This window comes from Hemicordylus capensis, chromosome 5 (genome assembly GCF_027244095.1).
Source record: "Hemicordylus capensis ecotype Gifberg chromosome 5, rHemCap1.1.pri, whole genome shotgun sequence".
NCBI classification, from domain to species: Eukaryota; Metazoa; Chordata; class Lepidosauria; order Squamata; family Cordylidae; genus Hemicordylus; species Hemicordylus capensis.
Window position 1 is genome coordinate 153841002 of NC_069661.1, and position 22713 is coordinate 153863714.

General features: G+C 41.1%; 1 protein-coding gene across 5 annotated transcripts in view; it reads right to left on the reverse strand.

The window, feature by feature from the left end:
- LRRK2 (leucine rich repeat kinase 2) overlaps positions 1-22713 on the reverse strand; it is a 138106-nt gene that overhangs the window by 37951 nt on the left and 77442 nt on the right. For all 5 annotated transcript variants that reach the window (XM_053251704.1, XM_053251705.1, XM_053251706.1 and 2 more), the window contains 12 exons: positions 22093-22186; positions 20910-21096; positions 19802-19983; positions 18502-18731; positions 17348-17475; positions 16062-16280; positions 14292-14493; positions 13025-13113; positions 9866-10053; positions 9468-9622; positions 6149-6295; positions 5828-6019 (listed from right to left, as the gene is read on the reverse strand). In XM_053251704.1, coding sequence (XP_053107679.1) covers positions 5828-6019; positions 6149-6295; positions 9468-9622; positions 9866-10053; positions 13025-13113; positions 14292-14493; positions 16062-16280; positions 17348-17475; positions 18502-18731; positions 19802-19983; positions 20910-21096; positions 22093-22186 — 2013 coding nt within the window. The remainder of the gene's footprint in view (positions 1-5827; positions 6020-6148; positions 6296-9467; positions 9623-9865; positions 10054-13024; positions 13114-14291; positions 14494-16061; positions 16281-17347; positions 17476-18501; positions 18732-19801; positions 19984-20909; positions 21097-22092; positions 22187-22713) is intronic.

Consider the following 22713-nt stretch of genomic DNA (forward strand, 5'->3'; position numbering starts at 1 on the left):
CGAAGAGCTGGAAGAAGTCCCAGACTTTGAAGATTGCAAAGCCTTGTCTGAGGCAAGTGATGAACGAGTCTGAGTTGCATTCATGGCCAACAGCACATGAGTCTGAGTAGCCATAGATAGATACTTTATTTACGGCCAATGGCCAAAACAAAAACAACAACACAAACAATAAACATTATTCCAGCATTCAACATTAACTTAATCATTAACTTTAGCATCAATCAATGAACTATGAATTCTAATTGCAACGTAACAAAATTTTGCTACAACATGAGAGATGCAGAGTGCATTATCTTCAAGTAAAAATTTCACCAGCAAGCCATCCGATTGATGTTGAAACCTAGAAAGAAGCGGCAGAATCCAATGACATCTAATATTACTACAGAATCTACAGCGTAATAAAATATGAGCCATTGATTCAGGTTCACCCAAACCACAAGGGCACAAGCAAGCCTCCAGGGGTAGATGTTGAAATCTCTCCGTTAGTATAGCTGAAGGAAAGGCATTAAAACGTGCTCTCGAAAAAGCCCAGCTGAACTTTCTGGCAGTTATGGTGGACAAATATGAAGCTGGGGAAAAAACCATCCTGGCCTTAAACTGACTGTAAAATGCTGGCAGACAGGCCAACTTGTTCTGGAGCTCCATGTCATTTAAACGTTGATGAACTAATTTTCTGGCATTCACTAGGTCAGTTTCTAATAAAAATTCAGGATCCAATACAGGAAAGTTTATCCATAATTGTTACCAGCCAAATAGGCCGGGGTGTAGCCGAAAGAAACCTAGGCACAAGTCCCACTGGCTGGAGATGGAGCTTCAGCCAGTAGAAAATAATCTGCAACCATGCCCTGGTCTCAATCTTCCACAACCCAGCCTCCTGTTGTAGCGCCACGTTAGGGGTGCATCTAGGTGTACCAAAAAGCGCTCTTAGAAAGCCCGACTGAACCTGCTCTAGGGGCGTAAAACTATCAAAGGGGCCCAATTGAATTCCATACAAAAGTTGTGGTACAGTTTTAGCGAGGAACAATTTAATGGCGGCAAGAATATATCCTCCGCCCGGCGCATGGTGAAATCTCAGAAAAGCTACCGCGCTTCGTTGAGCCAAATCAGAAACCATTCTAGCATGAGCGCATTGCCTGTTGTTATATTGAAATACTACACCAAGATATTTGATTTGCTTTACTTGTTCGACTTGATGTTCATCTAAAACTCCAGTCTATCTAAACGCAGTCCGCTTCTTTCTAGGTTTCAACATCAATCGGATGGCTTGCTAGTGAAATTTTTACTTGAAGATAACGCACTCTGCATCTCTCATGTTTATTGTTAAAGCAAACTATTTTCATTTTGGAATAATTGATGACCAGATGTTCCTCCTGACAATGTGTGACCAAAGCCCCCAGAGCTCTCTTAAGACCTGATCTAGTTTGGGAAAGAATCACTGCATCGTCAGTGGCAGCCTTCTGTTTGCTAATATAGGGGCAAAAGTATCCAATTCCTGTAAACGTTTAATTAAATCATTTACATAAAAATTAAACAAAAAAGGTGCAAGTATGCACCCTTGTCTCACAGCTTTTGTAGTTGGAATTGGTTTAGATAAGTGACCAGTAGAGTTCAAACGAACACAGACAGAAGAGTTCTTGTGTAATTTATAAAGTAACAATAAAAGCCGCTTATCAACTGATGCATTAGCCAATTTTGCCCACAATAAATTTCTAGAAATAGAATCAAAGGTTGAGCGAAAGTCAACAAATGCAGCAAAAAGTGATTGTTTACCCAAGGAGATGTACTTTTCAATAAGATGTTGCAGGATTAAACAATGATCTCTAACTGATCTGCCCTGTCTAAAGCCGGCTAGCTCATCTTCTAATAAGCCTTCCTGGTCCAGCCAGGAACATAATTTTATGCACAGATGTTTCACATATAATTTGCTTATTATATTTAAGAGGCTTATTGGTCTGTAGTTGGATGGATCTTCTCTTTTCCCTTTCTTGAAAATCGGGACAACAATAGCCATACCCCAGTCCTTTGAGATGTGGGCCGTCTGATCGATGTAAGTAAATAAAGCAGCCAGCACAGAAGCCCACCAGTCAATGTGATCCTTCAGAAGATCAGAAGGAATAAAGTCATTTCCTGGGGCTTTCCTGCCTTTAAGTTGGGAAATCAGTTACTTGATCTCTTGAGGAGATACAGCAGGCCACTGAGGCAAATCTCCTAAAGGTAGATCCAAGCAAGAATACGCACTCTGATCAGTATATAGACACGCAAAGTGAGACTCCCAAATTTCTGCTGAAATTAAAGAATCCCTGTTGTCACTGGGAGAATTGGCAGAGGCAGAAACTAGCCCCCCAAAACCCACTGAATCCTTATTCTTGACTGTATTAAAAAGCAATAGCCAATTTTCCTGCATAGAGGCTTTTTTCTTGCTCCTCAAGAGCACCTTATAGGCTTTCTTTTTCTTAGCTAGTTCCAATTTCAATAGCAGGGTCGGATTATTTTTAAACTGAACAGAAAAAGTGACCAAATCCCTTTTTGCTACTATACAATCCTGATCAAACCATTGTTTTGCGTATCTAGGTCTGCCAGAAGGATAGACATGACATGTACTAGTCAAAAATGGTTTCAAGCATTGTACAAGCACAGCATAGGCAGGGAGAATCGAAGGAGCACCTTGATCATGCAAGATTCTAGCACGTATCTCTATTCTGGCCTTAGAATTAAGCCATCCACAAACTGCTTGCTCAGACTGTCTGTTCCATTTTACTCTAATCAGCCCAGAGCAAGCAGAAGAACTTGAAGATAAAGAGCTAGAAGTTCCATGACTGTGGTCTGTAAATTCACAAATCAGAGTAAGTGGGTAATGGTCACTTTCAGGTCTAGCTATGACCCTAAGCTCCTCTATCTTCACAACTAGGTCACGAGTAACCACAAAATAATCAATAGTAGAGAATTTAGCACCCAAACAGAAAGTAAATTGGCCCGGGCAATCCCCAGGAGCAGCTCTGTTCAGGATGATCGGATCTAAATTATGGGCCATCTGAACCAAACATAACCCTGCAAAATTTCCAGTGGGGTCTAGAGAGAGACGTATGGGGAGACAAGAGTTTGTGTTTCGTGAGGGAGGCCATAAAGAGAACTTTTCATACAATGAAGCATCATCTGGCCCCAATCTCGCATTACAGTCCCCTCCGATTATCAAAGAAACCAACTGCAAAATATAGGCTTCCACTTCCTCCCATTGTTGTTCAATTTCCGCATAAAGATAATGAGGGGGCAAATACAAATTAACACAGAGTAATTGGAAATTCTTGTTGGTTATCAACACAGCCACAACCCATCTGTGTGAGAAAGGTAATTTCTCAACCTGCACCTCCAAAAGGGAAGAGACAAATAACCCAAGACCCCCTATTGGTCTACCACCTTTAGGGCTCGAGACAGCTGATGTCATAGTAGCCATAAATTTTGGTTGAACTATTGTTGGAGTACTCATAGAGTGAACAATCTGAACTGGAGCAGGGTTAGCTGCTAGAGTTTGAGTAGTAGAGGTAACAGCCTTAGTCGCAGTTGAAGTAGTAATAGGAGGACGTAGGCAAGCTTGCACAGCCACATTCTGATGAACAAATTGTGGAACATCTTGTTGAGGGGTCACAACTTGCTGCATAACTGTTTGCACAGCCATATCTTGTATAATAACTAGAGGCGAGGAGACTTGTGTAGCCATTGGCACCAACTAAGGGCACCTCCAGCTGTCTCGCTTTCCAAGCTTTAAATATCTCGTAGTCCTCCAAGGAAACAGGCGAAGGACCTATGAGTGCAACACCCTATCCACACACCAGCTGTAAACCTTTACGGGTGTTGTAAAGCCTTGAGGTATTGGAGAGAGGGACAGTGTTTGGGGGACAGGATGGGCAACAACCACGACGTCATCATCCTCCATATCCAGTCCATGACTTAGAAAGCCCTTAAAAGTGCCCACTGATGGATTGCTGTCACCAGACTCCAAAAAATACTCAGTGTTGACTTTGGGTCCAAAGATATCTCAGCATCGACATCGGCATCTAACACTAGCGGAGATTTTGCACACTGGATCGACGCCATAGACCTTGCCTCCGACAATGGGCATCGAGGTATTGGAGGCAACTGTTGAAGCATCAGAGCCAGAGATAAGGACACGGCTTGATGCTGAAGCCCTAATGTAGGAACAGTTGGTGAATGATGTGGTGTCAGTGTTGGAGAGAGAGATGCAGCTCGATTCTGATGTGTCAGTGTTGAAGGTGGAGAGCAGCACTATAGTCCCAACTTTGAGTGATGACGGGTCGACCTCACAGATGTATCCTTCTGTTTTTTTAGGAGGTGGAGTATCCGAACTACCCCCCTTGGCTCTACACTTTTCTTTCTCTTGATGAGAAGTCTTATGTCTCAGTGTCAACTCTGGCTTCTTAAAAACCTATTTCGACTCCAATGTCGACACCAAGGATTTTGACTGCATTGCTAGAGCAGTCCCCGGCTTCAACTTCAGTACCAAGCTGGGCATTGAGGGAAATCAAGGAAATGATTTCCTTAGGCTGAGCCTCCTCCAGAAGAGCCACTTTCAAGCAAACCACTCAATTTTTCAAAGTCTGCTTGGAAAACTAAGAGCAGACTGAACAACTTGACATGGCGTGCCCCACTCCCAAACAAAACAAACAGCGGTCGTGGTCGTCTGTAAACAAAAGTTTGCCCCTGCAGTCAGTGCACCTTTTAAAGGTGGTTTCCCCCCGAGGAGAGATCCCGCTCATGAGCAAGCAGTTCAAGCATATTCGTAAATCAAAAACTATCCAGTAAAATTTCTAAAGTCTGTAAAGAAATAATCCACCATTGCAAACACAGCCAGTCCAAAAACACTAAAGACAAGTCCTTTAACTGTTCCAAGTCAAGAGTCCATAAAAGCAATCCAAATACTTTACAATTAGAGGAAGAATAGTCAAAGTCCAGTCCAAGATCAATCCTTAAATAAGGAACATGTTAAAATCCAAAATACAAAATTTCTAAGGAACCAAAGACACCGAAGAAGTGATCGCATCGGTGGTCAGAAAAAAACTGAGCGAAATGGTGCCCAATCGCCGGATGCAACAGGTGCGGAGCATGCACACTTGGCGGGGGAGGGGCGCATTGAGGAACTAAAGAATCTATCCCAAAGTTGGTCAGTGCAGGAACAGAAACCACTTTTGTGGCTGTAACTGGATCACTATCCAGATCTTGAAGGAATCACTAAATCTACTGCTTGGATTTTGAATTTCTTTGTTTTTACAAGATGTAAACTCTTGGATAATAATTAGAGATATACATTCTACAATTTGCTTAATATAATCTTGTGCACTGTGGAAGCTGGAAAATTCTGTCAAGGGATGGAAGCAGTGTACAGACTGATACTGCTGAAGTTTGTATTGGCAGTAATCAAAATAGTCCGGGGTTTGAGATTGTCCCCAGTGGGGCAAGTGAGCTCGCTCTGTAATACACACACAAAATCAGTGGAGGCTTAGCTATGATAATTGTCTGAAAGATTCTGCAGGCAATCCTGAATGTGTTCTCTGGAATGTTCTTGGAAATAAACAGTAGCAACTCCGTAGTAGCAGCAGCACAGTATATAAATGAATAATAAACAATGTCATCTATTTATTGTTTAGAAACCACCTTTTGACATTGCTAATTGACGCTTACTATACTGTACATTTTTAATACATTATTACTAATGAGGATGTTACTTTGTAGTCAAAAGCGTTAGGATGTTGATAATGGATATACTTTTTTTGTAAGAAGGACTACACAGTAGCCTTGTTAAAGCACTAGATACCTTCTTCTGCTTTTTTAAGTAAGTCATCAAGTAATATTTTCTGATGCTCTTCACCATCCTCAAAACTATACAGAACCCATTTCTTCAGGAGTGTTTCCCCTTCCCCACATACATCCACATCTAGTAAGCCAGGAAACCATTCTTCCATAAGAGAATCAATATGATCCACAACTTGACCCAAGAGGATACAACCTTAAGAGAGCCAAGAAAATGTTGTTAGAACAATGATATGCTATAACAAACTGACATGCTTTGTGTGCAAATGAAAACAACAGCTCCACCGCCCCCACCCCCCAAATAAGTTCTGAAGTAAGTTTTAACCTTTTCTGCAAGAAGGCACGGTGATTTTTAGGAAACTGTTTGGATTGTTTTCAAAAATTGCTGATTCCACCAAACAATATGCTTCAGGTGACCAATTCAGGTATATGCCTTGCCTCCAATACATCCTGTTAGGACGAAGAGCTCTTTCTAGAGAGGTGGAGGGGAAGAGATGCTTTTTGAGTATCCTATTGTTGCTGAACTATTTACACTTAGACTATTACATCCTCACTTACACATTCCTATTATTTTATAGCACTGTATGAGGATGAACATGTGCATGCATTCATTCACTCACTCAGTATGCATGCCATATGATCTTTAAAAGGTGGGAATAGACATCTCGTGAATCAATTGAGAACAACTTAAATGAAACAAGGGTCCAAGCCCAAGTACCAAGATTCAAGGATAATCCATTAAAAGGGACTTCCAGGGAACCAGCCATGTCAGTTAGTTGAAGGGAAAAACAAACTACAAACACACTTGTGGCACCTTAAAGACCAAGAAATCTATTGTAGCATAAGCTTCCATTGGCTAGAATCAACTTCATCAGAGGTATGAAATGCTACTCTCAGCTGGCCAGTATGTGTGGGGCCAAACAAATTACAAGAGGTATTACTTCCTATTCTTAAATGTATACAAGCTAGGGCTATCGTTCAGAACACATGCTCTGCATGCAAAAGATCCTTGGATCAACCCCTGGCATCTGTCTCCAGGTAGGCTTGGGAAAGAGTCCTGTTTGAAGCCCTGAGAAGCCACTGCCGTTCAGCATAGACCAGGCCTGCACAACTCAAATGACCTGGTGGGCCGAAACCAACCGTGACTTGGTTCATGGGGACCAAGGTCAATTCCTAGGGTGCTGATTATTAGAGTAACACTTAATATCAATCAATCAATCAACCAATCAACTGAATTAAAGTGAAATGAATTTAATCAATATTTAACTTTTGATGTTCTGGCAGGCCAAGATTGATTTAAATTAATATGAAATAAGTTGAATTAAAATTCATTCTTATAATATAAATATTATACAATCTGTACAAAATACATAATAAAATGCATTGTTCTTCCTTTCCACCTCTGCCAAATCATCACACAAAACATGGAACACTTTTAAGGGGAAAAAGATGAGAACCAGTCTTGGTGGCAGAGAGAGAGAGAATGGAGCAGTCTTGATGGGAGAGAGAGAGAGAGAAAGAGAATGGAGCAGTCTTGGTGGGAGAGAGAGAGAGAGAGAGAGAGAGAGAGAGGAGCAGTCTTGGTGGGTGAGAGAGAGAGAGAGAGAGAATGGAGCAGTCTTGGTGGGAGAGAGAGAGAGAGAATGGAGCAGTTTTGGTGGGAGGGAGAGAGAGAATGAGAGAGAATGGAGCGGTCTTGGTGGGAGAGAGAGAGAGAGAGAATGGAGTAGTCTTGGTGTGTGTGTGTGTGTGTGTGTGTGTGTGTGTGTGAGAGAGAGAGAGAGAGAGAGAGAATGGAGCGGTCTTGGTGGGAGGGAGAGAGAGAGAGAATGGAGCAGTCTTGGTGGGAGGGAGAGAGAGAGAGAATGGAGCGGTCTTGGTGGGAGAGAGAGAGAGAATGGAGCAGTCTTGGTGGGAGAGAGAGAGAGAATGGAGCAGTCTTGGTGGGAGAGAGAGAGAATGGTGTAGTCTTGGTGGGAGAGAGAGAGAATGGTGTAGTCTTGGTGGGAGAGAGAGAGAGAATGGAGTAGTCTTGGTGGGAGAGAGAGAGAGAATGGAGTAGTCTTTGGTGGGAGAGAGAGAGAGAGAGAGAGAGAGAGAATGAATGGAGTAGTCTTGGTGGGGGAGAGAGAGAGAGAATGGAGTAGTCTTGGTGGGAGAGAGAGAGAGAGAGAGAGAGAGAGAGAGAGAGAGAGAGAGAGAGAGAGTTAACTGCGCAGGTGCGCCTCGCAGTTGGGAAGCAACACCCGGCCAAATGGCAGACCCGAGTGTCGCTCTGGTTTCTTCCGCTGTGCGCCACTGCTGCCGTGGGGGAGGGTAAGGAAGAACACCCGCACCCCTGCAGCCATCTCCTCGGCCGTGCAGCGGCTGGAATTTTTTTTGAGGAGGTGTTTTTTAAGCAGCAGGGGGAGGAAGAGGAAATAGCCCTAGGGGCCAGGAAAAAAGGTCTCGCGGGCCGCATCCGGCCCCCAGGCTGCATGTTGTGCAGGCCTGGCACAGACAATACTGACCCTGATGGACCAACAGTAGAAAGCAGCTGTATATGTTCATAAAGACAACTCATAACAGAAGTAATTGGCAATCTTTCTAGCTCTGCTAAGTTACTTACATTTATACCTAGATGTATGTAAGGTACATACCTAGATTATAGTACAATTATATAACACAACATAGTGGCCTAATTATCTTGGGCTATGTGACTGCCACCGCCAAAGAACAGTGTTCAGAATACAAACCACCTAAAAGTGTAAGGTACTATGTAGGTTCCTAGATACAAACCCCTCATCCCTTCTTCACATCTGAAAACTTTTGCATATCCAACAGAACCACCTGTGAAAATCTGCTCTCACATGTAAATTGCATTTGCCAGATCAGGTTGCAAATCTGAAAAGCTGCTTATAGCCCAATCCCATGTACAGTTACTTAGAGTCCTACTGAGCTCAGAGAGGCTTACTCTGAGGTAAGTCTTCAGGAACTCACACGGAAACTGTAGCACTAGTTAAATAATCTAAAGCAGAACATATAAGCTTGCACAAATAAGTACGTCCTCTATAAGGACTGACAGCATTTGCAAACAGAGTGACACAAACTAAAACATATTCTCCAATCTGATCTAATCTAAATGCAATACAAAGCTGGTAAGATGTTGCAAGTATATCTAAATCAGATCTTCCCCAAAGGCAAAGCTCACCCTTCTTCACATGGAAGAAAACTCATAATCCACCAAAGACAGGATAGAAAGGGAAACACACGCCAATACTTTCATGTTCTTCTTCTGATCAGTAGAAAGATTAGTGGTTGCCCAATTACCACCTCAAGTGCTTTCCCCTCCTTTTTATTCCTCAAAGCAAGTTACTGTGGATTTGGCAGAATTATTGGGATGGGGCTGAAAAGAAATGGCAGTGGTCTGAAGAAGCAGGAGGGGAGAGATCTAGGCCTTATAACTGTAGTATAAAATGACAACTGGCTAGTTGTCATTTTGCTCTCCACCCACTGAACATTCAAGATACTTCAGAGTCAGGACTTTAAAAAATGAAACAAAGACCAGGAAACAGCAGATGACTGATTTCTTAGGTTTGCATCCCTTGATATGAAAACATTCTGAGGGTTTTTGTAAATTGAAAACTTGAATTAAATGCCCATACCTCTTCCGGTCAACATATAAGGAGACACTTCAAGCAATCTGTTGATTAGCCTGGACCAAAAACCCATGGGGAAATATGGCATCTCATATAGCCTAATGATAATTTCTGAGTTTTCACAGTGGGGCAATTCTATCACAGGCCTGTGATCTGACAAGCTGAAAGAGAAGGGAAAGGGTTTGTTTTGTTTTTTAAAAAAAACCTCTTTGAATTTCTATATTCTAAGATTACTAGATTACTCAGATAGCATCAGGAGTTAGCAGCAGCTAGAATGGACAAAGTGTATTTTCTCCTGAGTGCTCTCATCATTATGTCTACTGGACAACACCCACCCACCCACCCACCCAGAATGTCTGAACACATTTCCCTGACACCAGCTATGCTTTCAAGTCCTTATATACCTGCTTGGAACAAGGAGTTGATCTTCTCCTAGTGGCAGTGCTATCTGGAACTTCTCCAGAAGCTTGAAATATTGAGACATATACATCTTTGGGAATTTGTTCTTCTTTAAAAGGAACTGTTCTGCATCAGAACGCTTTATGATCCCCTTTGGGTACTTAGGAAAGCCTTCAACCTTCACCGTCAAGATCTATGGAAAACAAACAGTCATTTTCCTAGCATGTTTTCCTTTTATAGTCTTTGGGTAAAAAGACCCAACTAACATCTTTAGAACAGTGTGGTTGCTCTGGAAGTACCCCCACTACCAACACAACCCAAACAAAACTGTTTATCTTCAGGGTTGAGCACTGGGGGTGGGGGGTCTGGTTCTACAAGTTTGTCAACGGTGCTTGATACTGATTAAATGAAGTCAGGAGTCACTTAACAGTAGTCAGCTAAAAACATAGCTGGCATCTAAGAAAACTCCTCTCCACATCCCTAGAGCAGTTTGCACTTAAAAAAAAAAATTATAGGAAAGAATAAACACAGGAACTTTTTTTTTCCAGTGAGCATTTTTAAAAATAAAAAGGGAACTAGTTTGTTTGAAGCACAGGATGAGCAAAACTGACTGTTGGACTAGAATTCAATTCACTGGTGTGCATGCTATCATTTCAGTTGTAAAGCTGGGCTCATCTGGCATTGGAAAGACCTGTGAGTCCCCCTCCACACACCTTTTAAAAAAAAATACTGTATCTGTCTTCACTCTTGATTTGCACTATTTGGCATAATGTTAAGTAGAAAACATTCCTCCCCCAGTTTGCTGTATCTTCTCCATATCATACTTTTCAGCCACATATATGTTTGCACTATTTGGCATAATGTTAAGTAGAAAACATTCCTCCCCCAGTTTGCTGTATCTTCTCCATATCATACTTTTCAGCCACATATATGTTGCGATTTATGTGTATATTTATTTATTTTATTTTATTTAACATATTTCTATACCGCCCAAAACCTACATCTCTGGGCGGTTTACAACGAGATAAAAACAACATTAAAACATTAGTTAAAAACAAAAACAAGAAATTTAAAAACACAACAATTTAAATTTTTAAAACAATATTCTAAAACATTAAAAACAATCAAAACAGTATCAGTTAAAAGCCTGGGTGAACAGATACATCTTTAAAGACTTTTTAAAAATTGTCAGAGATGGGGAGGCTCTTATTTCACTAGGGAGTGCATTCCAAAGCCTTGGGAAGCAATGGAGAAAGCCCGTCTCTGAGTAGCCATCAGACGAGCCGGTGGCAAATGCAGACGGACCTCTCCTGATGATCTCATTAGGTGGTGGGGTTCATAACGAAGAAGATGTTCTCTTAAATGCCCAGGGCCCAAGTTGTTTAGGGATTTATAGGTTATAACTAACACCTTGTATTTTGCCCGGAAACATGTCAGCAGCCAGTGTAACTCCTTCAGTACGGGAGTAATATGGTCTCTCCTAGATGACCCAGAGATCAGCCTGGCTGCCGCATTCTGAACCAACTGTAGTTTCTGGACTATGTACTCTATGTGGGCAACCCCACATAGAGCGCATTACAGTAATCCAGTCTGGAGGTTACCAGAAGATGTACCACTGTTTTGAGGTCATCTATCTCAAGAAATGGACACAGCTGGTGTATCAGCCAAAGCTGATAGAAGGCACTTCTGGCCACTGCCTGAACCTGGGACACCAGGGAGAAACTTTGATCCAGAAGCACCCCCAGACTGCGTACCTGTTCCTTCTGGGGAAGCATGACCCCTTTCAGAACAGGCAGATCAAGATCATCTCTTGAGTTCCGACCCCGGACAATGAGTACCTCCGTCTTATCTGGATTCAGTCTCAGTTTGTTATCCCTTATCCAGCCCATTACCAACTCCAGACAGGCATTTAGGGAGGTTATGCCCTTTCCTGATGATGCTGACATGGAGAAATAGAAGCATACTGATAACACCCTGTACCAAATCTCCTGATGATGTCTCCCAACGGTTTCATGTAGATGTTAAACAACTTCGGAGACAATATGTAGTCCTGAGGGAGACCATACAAAAATTTCAGATTCTGAAGAACAACAATCTCCAAGGGACACCATCTGGAACCTGCTGAGAGGTAGGCGCGGAACCACTGCAAAGCAGTGCGTCTCACTCCCAACCCCCTCAGACGCTCCAGAAGGCTCCTATGGTCAATAGTATCAAAAGCTGCCGAGAAGTCCAAAAGGACCAAGAGAGTCACACTTTCTCTGTCAATTCCCAGTTGGAGACCATCCATCAGGCTGACAATATACATTGTCTTTGCTCTAGATATACATATATTGCCTGTATATCTGTTTATAGGCTTGTGGTTAGTTGGGTCTTAGCAAGTTCATGTCAATCATCAGTTCTGTAGACTGATTAGACAATTTATATTTCTTACTGGATGCTTGAGATTGTTATTGTTCTGTTAGGATGCTCTTTCACTCAGACTAGGACTGTTGTTTATGATTTGGTAATAGTTAAGTAATAAACCTTAGTCACTTGGTTCAATAAACTTAACACGGCCCAGTTTCCACTCTGTTACACTCCACTACAACATATGTCATGGTTACATGAAAGAAATACTGTACAAATGGGTGGCATAAATACACCTTGGTGTGATGACAGCAGTATTTTCTAGCAATTGCAGAACTGCTGCACAGCATACTTATATGGTATCTCCGACATGCAAATGTGCTCACAGGAATGGAACAGTTGCAGGGGAGTAACAGCAGGAGAGAGGGCATGCCCGCAACTCCTGCTGTAGGCTTCCAGTGGCATCTGCTGTGCCACTGTGTGAAACAGGATGCTGGACTAGATGGGCCTTGGGCCCAATCCAGTAGGGCTGTTCTTATGTACAGTATATTTTTTAAAAGCATGAACTGGCACCCAAATGCCCAATTGCAATGCATGTGAGTCTGGCTGTGTGCACATGCAAGGAATCATGGCACTGTCTCTACCCCAGCTGGCCCCTTGTCTTGTGGGTCCCAAAATGGGGCACTGAGCCAAAAGCAAATAGAAGGAGACACACAACATGATCAGATAATGCAAAAATTAATCTAGAGCGAAGAACAAGGTGAGGAAATGAGCTGAAACAGGAGAGGATATGTACCGGAAAAATACCAGAAACTAACCTGTGCCATGATTTTACACAGCCATTTTGGGTCAACAAAATATAAGTCTCGTAGCTGAAGTGCCGGGTCTTGAAAATGCAGCAGTACCCCTGGATGAAGTATAGGGCAGTTAGTATATCAACACACACTATAAACATAGAAAATAGTATTGCTTTATTATTAGCTGCTTTCTGCTCAGTGAAGGACACAAAGTGACAGGAGTTATGAGTTCAAGGTATTTACTGGAAAAACTTTGTACCTGTACTGCATTTTCAGATTTCAAAAGCATAATCACTTAATCATGAATGCACATGAGGGGAGGGAGGAAGAGTGGTGTGTGGGATGCACATGAGGAGCAGGCGCACGTGCGCCAGCTACTTCCAGCTGAAGAGCAAACGGGGCGGCAGGGAAGTATGCTGTCACCCCATAGGACATGGGAAATACTGGGCCTTGGTGGGGGGAACGGGGAGGGAGGAATAAGTAGTGCACCCTCCCCCACCCTTATGGTGTCCCTCCCACCACCACCACGCCACCTGCGCATGGTTCCGTGCACATCCCTGGCGTGGGACTATTCAATGGCAATGATTTATGCCTTGCATCCATAAATCATTAACAGAATTCATTTCTTCATAATATCTTATGTGGCCAACACATTATAGAATATCTACACCTTCCCCTTTTCTGCCCATCCAAAGCATGGCAACTTTCCACCCCTGTATAACTAGGTTTTCTGAGATGACTAAACTTGTAGTACTGCCCATACACAGGCACTGTGGCTACCATCACCTTCAAAAACAACAAAATAGTTTTAGTTTAGTTTATTACTACCAACGATCAAAGATCAGCAATATAATTTAAAACTTTACAGAAAAGTACGGATAAAAAGAATACATAAAACAAAAATAATAACAATCAGAAGGAGAGCAAATCCCATTTGCATATGAAGATAGCTGTTATCCAATATCCTAATCGAGCCAAGTATCTAGAAGACAGGACAGGAAGGAACAACAAAATATCCTAGCTCAAGATATTTTTAAATCCATACCGCAGTAGATTCTTTAAGGAAACATAATTGCAAAGTGACCGCACAGTTTAACCTGCAAAAATTAACAAAATGAAAAGGCCTAGTTGCCTGAATAGATTGCCTGAATAAAGTACTTGGAAGTTATCCAAGTAACTTAAGCATTTATGTGTATATCAATTTTGCACAACATAAACTGCAAATATGGATCCATTCTATATGCTGAATACTGGGATAAAAACAGCATCTTTCTAAAATGGGAATTACCTGATTCATTCAAAAAGTGAACAGCATGCGGGAGCTCAGTTTCATCCAGCTGCAACTTGTTTTCTTCCACCAATTCTAATAACCGTTTCTGGTCAATCACTGGAAATCCAGTTGGAACATGCATACGTTCCTCTAAAATTCTCTTCTCAAGTTCTAAATAGCTGTCTGGGATTAGCTGTCCAACAACCGGCTGTTCCCTGATCTGTAGAATTTTGTCAAGTATAAACATGTTTTATTCAGACACCTTCTAGAACTTCTGAACAGCTCTAAACTGTAATAAGCAAGCAATGCAACCGCATGCTCCCTCACCCCTGCTTCTCTTCTCGTTCAACCTTCTTCATCATCTCAGTTGCTCCTAACCTTGATTAAGTTCTATGCATGTAATGATGAAGCATGGTTAAAAGTCAGTGAATTGGGGGGGGGGGATGTGCACACTAGGAAAGGAGGGTGTGGGTTCAGAATATAAGCAATTCCACTTCCACTCTCTTAACAATGGTTGTTACACCTGCACCAGTGTTTCTTTGCCTTCTTGCAAAAACAGTGATACTAATTATATGCATGTGGAGGATGAGAAGCAAATAATTCTGAAGCTTCCTTCTTTGTCCCATCTAGTACATTAAGTCCAGATGGCAACCATGTCTGGTCTATAAGGACTTATCAGGTCATATCCTTCAAACATCATGAAATCCTTTCAGCAACCACTTAGTGAAATAGTGAAATGCGGGGTGGGGACAGGATTACTTGAATAAAGGTAAATGCTGCTGGACACATTTTTCAACTTTTAGGCCCTATTTTCTGAAATCTGCTTTAAAATCACTTATTTCAACTTTCAAAAATTCCCGACTAATTAACTTGGATTAATTTTTCAGGCACAAGATTGCAGTCTCCAGCTACTGAAAATATTACAGATATATTGCTGGCTGGTTTCCAGTATCTTATATAGGGAAAAGTCAATCTATCTTGCATTTGATTCCCAGTATCGACCATATCTTGATGGTAAACAAAGCAGGACATTTTGGGATGCACTGATTTAACAATATCCTAAATCTGTTGATATGCTAGACAGCCCATGCCATCCAAAGCAAAATATTGGAGCCCTGGCTTGAAATCCCATTTTGTCTATGAATGGGATACCTTGGAAGAGCTGTAATTTCTCCTCTGCCCTTATAGCCTGTTTTTGAAAAATGAGAAGAATACTGAACTCAGTTTGCGTTACAAGGACTTAAGAAAAGGATTGTAGAGTGTTTTGGTTTAAAAGAAGAAATTAACACATATATAAGTCTACATTTGTGTAATTAAGCAAATCTTAGGAGAATAAAGTTCTAACATTATTTTCAAAAGTGTTTATTAATACTGTCACCTAATTATAGAAATCTTAACCCACTGATGGATCCATCAATTAAGTTTTTATAATTCTGCCTATGGTTACTGAAGCTATTTGCCTATGGATAAAAATAGTTTTGGAATAAGAGGCACATCCTGTTTTTAAATGATACAGCATACGTTGTAGCAATAACCATCTTAGGAGGTGGGTTCTCTCATATGTAAGAAAAAAGGATGAATCAGCTTTTGAGATGGAGCTTGACATCTGCAGTTTTTGAAAATGCTTATATTAAAATTGTTTCTCCCACCCCCCAAAGAATATGCTGCTGGGTTGATCAGGAGCACCTTTAAAGTTGTTAAACCAAAAGAGTTTTTTTTTTTTAATGTTCTTAATTAATGAAACCTTGAGACCTAGTGTTCATGCTCTTTAAAAGTGGTTTGGCTTACTTTGAAATTCAGACTCTCCTTTATTATGGTTTTTCGAAGTTTTATCATAGCATCAGATTCTTCTGTAGCATTCACAAAATGGTAATCCTGGATTGCTGGGAAACCTCTCTGATTCAGCAGCTCCTTGGTAATTTTACTGACACAAGCTTTCCGCTCTTTTTCATTAGAGATGTCCAAATGAGTACCAACAAGAATCACAGGTGATGATGATGCTCGGGCCTGTAAAGCAGGATTGTTAAACAATGTGTGATTAGGACTCTGATTCACTATCTAGCAGGCATATTTGTTGTTGGTTCTGCGGTTTGATCTTCACCCCACCTATCCTGAGCTACTTTACACAAAAAGATTCCCATTCAATCTAGGTTCTCAGCAGCAACTCTGCCACTCAGGAAAAGTGTGAATTCAGCCTCAATTATTTACTCTTGGTCAGAGGTTTTCGATATCAATTCTGCCAAGAAACTCTTGCAGCAAGATGACTGCAGAATACCTGTGCATATTGCAGGGAATTCTGGGACATGTTGTAAAATGCAGTCTGCCTGTGGACACACGTGCCAGCTAAGCCTCTTGGGTGTAGCTGCTAGTCTACACTAACTGAATGTGTCCAAGAATGAGCTCAACACTACAGAGGAAGCTTAGAATTTGCATTCAAGCTGTTTTTTGAGAGAGAGAGAGATTTTATTGGAAGTGATAGTCAAGACCTCCAGAGAAAGTGTTCCCTAAGCTTAGTAGCAACACATAATTGTTTGCTATGCGAATCTCTTCTGTTTGAACTAGGCCATAGGGGAAGAAAACAGAAAGGCAGGGTCCAAAGCTACACATGATCAAATGCTTTCATACTATATTTGCATAACATTAGGTAAGGTTAGAGATAGATCTTGAAATGCTGCTATTGTAAAATTTGTTAGTATACCAGGGATTCTCAACCTTGAGTCCCCAGATGTTGTTGGATTACAACTCCCATCACCCCAGCCACAATGACCATGGGGATGATGGGAATTGTAGTCCAACAAGAGAGCCAGCGTGATATAGTGGTTATAGTGCTGGACTAGGACTGGGGAGACCCAAGTTCAAATCCCCATTCAGCCATGAGACTTGCGGGTGACTCTGGGCCAGTCACTTCTCTCTCAGTCTAGCCTTCTTCACAGGGTTGTTGTGAGGAGAAACGTATGTGGTACTCCGCTCTGGGCTCCTTGTGGGAAGAATGGGATATACAATGTAAATTAAAACTAACAAAAAAACAGCTGGGGACCCAAGGTTGAGAACCCTGATCTATAAATATATGTCACCTTGATATTGAATAGCCATGGCTTCATAGCATCCACTGCAGCTGCTCCTTTGCTAAGGTCATAAACAGTAAGATACAGAGCTCTCCGAGTCATAAAGTGGGGGTGAGCGCTGTAGAATTCCTCCTGGCCTGAGCAACAACATAATAAATTTTTATTAAGTAGTTTCATTTTCTCTTTCTTCTGAAAGAGAAGAAAATCATAATAAAGGATCATTTATTCTTAAGCTAAACATCCAAGACACCCTGCAATATTTAATATTGGCTCATATGTTTAATATCAGCTCATATGTTTAGCAGCAGAATCAGCTGCAGGGGAATAGAAAAGCAAAGTTCTGGCTGACTAGATCTCTCCTTTGCACACAGTTCTTTGGAATATTAGTTAGAGGAGTACTTGTATTTTAATTCCCCTACCACCAACTTTAAGTGGTGCAGCGGGGAAATACTTGACTAACAAGCAGAAGGTTGCTGGTTTGAATCCCTGCTGGTATTATATTGCATAGCAGCGATACAGGAAGATGCTGAAAGGCATCATCTCTTACTCCGCGGAAGGAGGCAATGGTAAACCCCTCCTGTATTCTACCAAAGAAAACCAAAGGACTCTGTGAGCACTAGGAGTCAAAATCGACTTGACGGCACACTTTACCTTTACCTTACCACCAACCCAGATTTAGCTTCTCATCTAACCAAGGTTGCCTAACCCCTTTTATTCTTTTTGTCCAATTATTTTGAACTTGTACATTTGCAAAGTGCTATGAGTCCCCATATGCTGGTTAGGATTACCAAGATTTACTATATGTAACGCAAGACTCGATACCAATGCAAATTAGTTTAGACAAGGCTGTAAGAATGTAGAGCCTACATGCCTAAAGGGACTGAGCCACACTAACCACCAGGAACAACTAGCCTACCTCCTGGCCTTCCCAAGTCTATGTGCGGAACGAAAAATTGCATATGTTAAAACCATGCAGTTATTAACTCACATAAAATCCAGGAAATAGCTGTGCCTTTTGGGCTTATACTCAGCACATATGCAGACATGACGGGTGAATGGGCTTGAAGGTAGGATGAGCACAGATGACAGGAGAGTGGTCACAATCCCAATGCACCATACATAGGTTCTATGCACAGAATTTGTCCCTGTGTATGATAACATACCTGCAAAATCCCAGACGTTCAATATCAGATCTTTCTTAACTCTGCCTTTTATTTGAACTCTCCAATCATTCACATCAATTCCAACTGTAGCTTTCTGAATCCCCAGATCTTGTCGTTTGCATTTCATTAGTTGCTGCAATAGTGTAGTTTTACCACTGCCAGTATTTCCAACAATCATGAGCTTCATCCGGTTATAAGGAACAGCTTTCTTTAAACGCTGTTGAAGAAATCTGAGATTTACAAGAAAATTACTGTTTTTTTAAAAAAACGAAGGCATATGGAACAAACCAAATTAAACATAACCCCATTAACGAAATCATTAGTTCTGCAATTATACTTTTATAATGCTTTTAACAGTTGCATGGATATTCATTTTTGATTTGTAAAGACATTTTGAAAACAAAATATCTTGGGTTGTTTTTTTTAAGACCTTAGAAAAATCGACTAATCTTGGCATAAAATTTATTGTGTGGGGTGGGAGGGTTGTGTGTGTGTGTGTGAAGGAAACACAAAATCAATATGTTGTCTCTTTACTGATTGTACCTCGCTCTTCGTGTCAGGAGACACATGTAAGAAAGACTGCGGTACCCTGGTTCAGTGTTCACAATACAGACTTCTGCAAAACTCTCCCCGCAATACTCAAACAGGACAGCAAATCTCCTGCTCCAGAATCATTGCTGAATTCATCATAAATCCTTTGCTGCCAGAAAGTTTGTAAAATTCATTCAATTGCATTTAAGATGAACCATGATCATGAACATGGCAGACACCAACAAATACTGCATTGTCAGTAGGCTTTTTTTTTGTTTCAATATGAGGATTATTCAGCAATATTTCAGAAACATCATAATCATCATCATCATCATCATCAATTTATTGTGGTCCACAAACAACCAGCCAAAAACATCCGTTTAATTCATTTTGTTTAAAGCCAATGGCAGCATTTGGAAGTCAGACAGTCTACAACCTTCAGTACACTTTATTATAAAATCGTCACCCAAACAGGGATTTAGCTCTATTTTTTAAGCTGCATCTGCATACAGATCAGTTTTCTGTGTAATCTGCATCCTTAAGAAAGCAGACCTTCTGAAATTTCAAGCAGTTCTGACACCCAGATCTATTCTTAAGTATCACCATTTGTCCCTACTCTGCTTGTTACCTTTAAAAAAAAAAAAAAAACACCCTACAACTAACTGCATATTAAAAACAATGCTATCACGGAACCATTAGTTGTTTCCTCCCCGCCCCCACCTCCCACTCCTTACACGCTCACACACCCAGGAATGAACAGGTAACTGACCTAATAATATCTCTGGCTTTCCATCCCACATGTTTGAAGTCCATATTAAGATGTAATCCCTCCAAAGGAAGGTCCCATATTTTGGACAGCTTTCCCATTTCATCTGGAAAGGATCTTAAGTCTGGATTGTAGCTTACATCAAGAGATGTCAAATTACTAAGGAATCCTATTTGAGGAGGAATCTATAAGAAAGGCAGATTTACATTAAAAAAAATTAGTGCAAGATTAAGCATATCAAACAGCTAACATGAACAAATCATAAGAATATAAGAACTGCCCTGCTGGATCAGGCCCAAGGCCCATATAGTTCAGCATCCCATTTCACACAGTGGCCTACTAGATGCCTCTGGGGGCCCACAGGCAAGAGGTGAGGGCGTGCCATCTCTCTTGCTGTTTCTCCCCTGCAACTGGTATTTAGAGACATCTTGCCTCTGAGGCTGGAGGTGGCCAACAGCCACTGATACACCCGTCCTCCATGAATTCCTCTAAGCATCCTTTAAAGCCATCCAAACTAGTGGCCATCATTACATCCCATGGCAGACAATTTCATAGATTAATTATGTGCTGTGTGAAAAAGTACTTCCTTTTGTCGGTCCTAAATTTCCTGACCTTCAGTTTCATGGGATGGCCTCCTAGTTCTAGTGTTGTGAGAGAAGGAGAAATATTTCTCTCTGTCCACTGTCTCTGCACCATGCATAATTTTATACACCTTTATCATATCTCCCCTTAGTCACCTCTTTCAGTCACAAAAGAAACATATCCAGGCCCTCTCTCTTACTATCATGTTCCCAGTAGTCAGGTTGTATTCTGTAGAAATCTCACATAATCTTTACAAATATTACATTACTAGTAGGTGAGGCCTGTCACTGACTGGGCAAAGTCAGTGACAGGATTGTGTATGCAGTAGCACAGCTTGCACAACCACTCATTCTGAAGAGTATCATGGCTGCCTTACGTGTCCGCAGTAGCCCCTGCACAGATCATTTTGGTACCACAGTGCTGCACATCATGTTGGCCAATATTTTTTACTAGGTACAGTGGAGTCAGAATGTAACTCCGCTGCACCCAGTGACAACAGCAATTTGAGAATGTGAAGCTTGTCCTTTACCTCTTTTAACTTATTGTGGGACAGGTGTAGCTTTTCAAGCCGAGACCACGAGAAAACTTTTTCATTCAAGTCTAGGACGCTTATTTTATTATGGCTAAACAACAGCTCCCTTAAATTAGAGGACTTCCAGTGCACTGGTCCTGGAAGGCTTATAATTTCATTGTTGCTCAAATCAACTGAGCGCAAACTAAAAGAGAAAAGAAAATGAACATAATTGCTACAAGGTATTTATTTAAACTAGCATGAAAACTTTCAAAAATATACACGTTTAACAAGTATTATTCATACTAAAAGCGAATATTTTACCTACTGTATTAAGGGTTAAATGAGCATGTTGTAAAATGTATGCATATTTATCCCTATTCTGCCACTAAATGTTAGGGCACTTCCTAGGATCTTGGACAGAAGGCCAGGATAGGGCTGTTTTAGTCTTCCAGATTTGCCAGAAGCTATACTTTTAAGAAATTAGAAAATATACAAAATGCATTTAAAAACCCAACTGCAGATTACAACAGCTGGAAATCCATCTTAAGGGTAGGAAATGGCAACTGTACCACTTTGATGCAATGCACGTGTAAATATTTAAATATTGGCTATGGCCCTTCCAAAATCTAGGGAGTCATGCAGCTTATGCATGGGTAAACTCTGTATGACCACAGGGCATGGCTTGACTGGCAGATACCGTTGCACTCTCAAAAGGCCTTTCCCCTGAAAGAACAGAGAGGATGAAATATTCAATTGAGAAAAAGAGAGGAAGATATAAAAAGAGCAGGGATCCAGTGTGTCTGAAGAATGGAGTTGGGGGAGAACTTTTCCATGAACATATGTGGGCATCCACTTGCCATTGAAAATGTATACTCTTTGGAATAAAGGAGATATATCAAAATAAATGTTAAATAAACAAAACAAAAAAAAGGTTCCTCGGTTTTGGAGCTATTTTCTCCCCTTTTCAAAATTATTATCAAGAACCCTATAATATATCTAATTAGAAGCAAAAGGCTCAGCTTGGAAATCTTAGAAGTGATCTTTTCCCAAAAACCATGCACAATAGTTTAAGTTGATTCACTTAAATAGCTTGGATGTTATTATGAACACTTGGGTGGGTCAAGTGCAGATTTGCTTATACAGGGCATGCAATTCTTTAGGAAATCCTTTAGGAAATAAAAATACTGAAATAACTTACTGTGGAAGAAGAAGAACTGCTTCAGGAACACTAGAAAAATTATTCTGAGATAATTTTAATGTAGTTATGCTGAATGGTAAGACCGGTAAGGCATCTAAGAAAAGAAAAAAGAATACATTTTACCAGTGGGTGAACAATAAAGACAAATGTGGAAAGGCTTTTAGCAGAAACAGATGTCCTAGTCTATGTCCCATAACACACGTTCCTGATGATCACCTACCCTGTATCTTGATCACAGTTTTCCTACCATATACAGTTTCCTATGGAGTGAACTGGGAGGGGGGTGGGAGTGTGGAAAAGAGGGAAAACAGTCATGCTACTTTTTTTTTTTTTGGATACATGAACTGGAAAGCTTCCCTCCTGAAAAAAAGTCTCCCCCACTTTGCTACATTTCCAGAACCCTATGGTTCCAGACCCCTTGAGTGCCTTCCCATGCAGCACAATCCTGAACATGCTTGCTTAGAAGTAAGCTCCACTGAATACAGTGAGACTCCTTTCTAAGAAAACCTGCACAGAATTGCACTGCAAGTCAGTTTCATCTGGGTTCTTATCATGGCTCAGGAATCAGGAAGCTCATTTACCTTTAGAAGTATTGGTGACTGTGTACTCCATATTTTGATG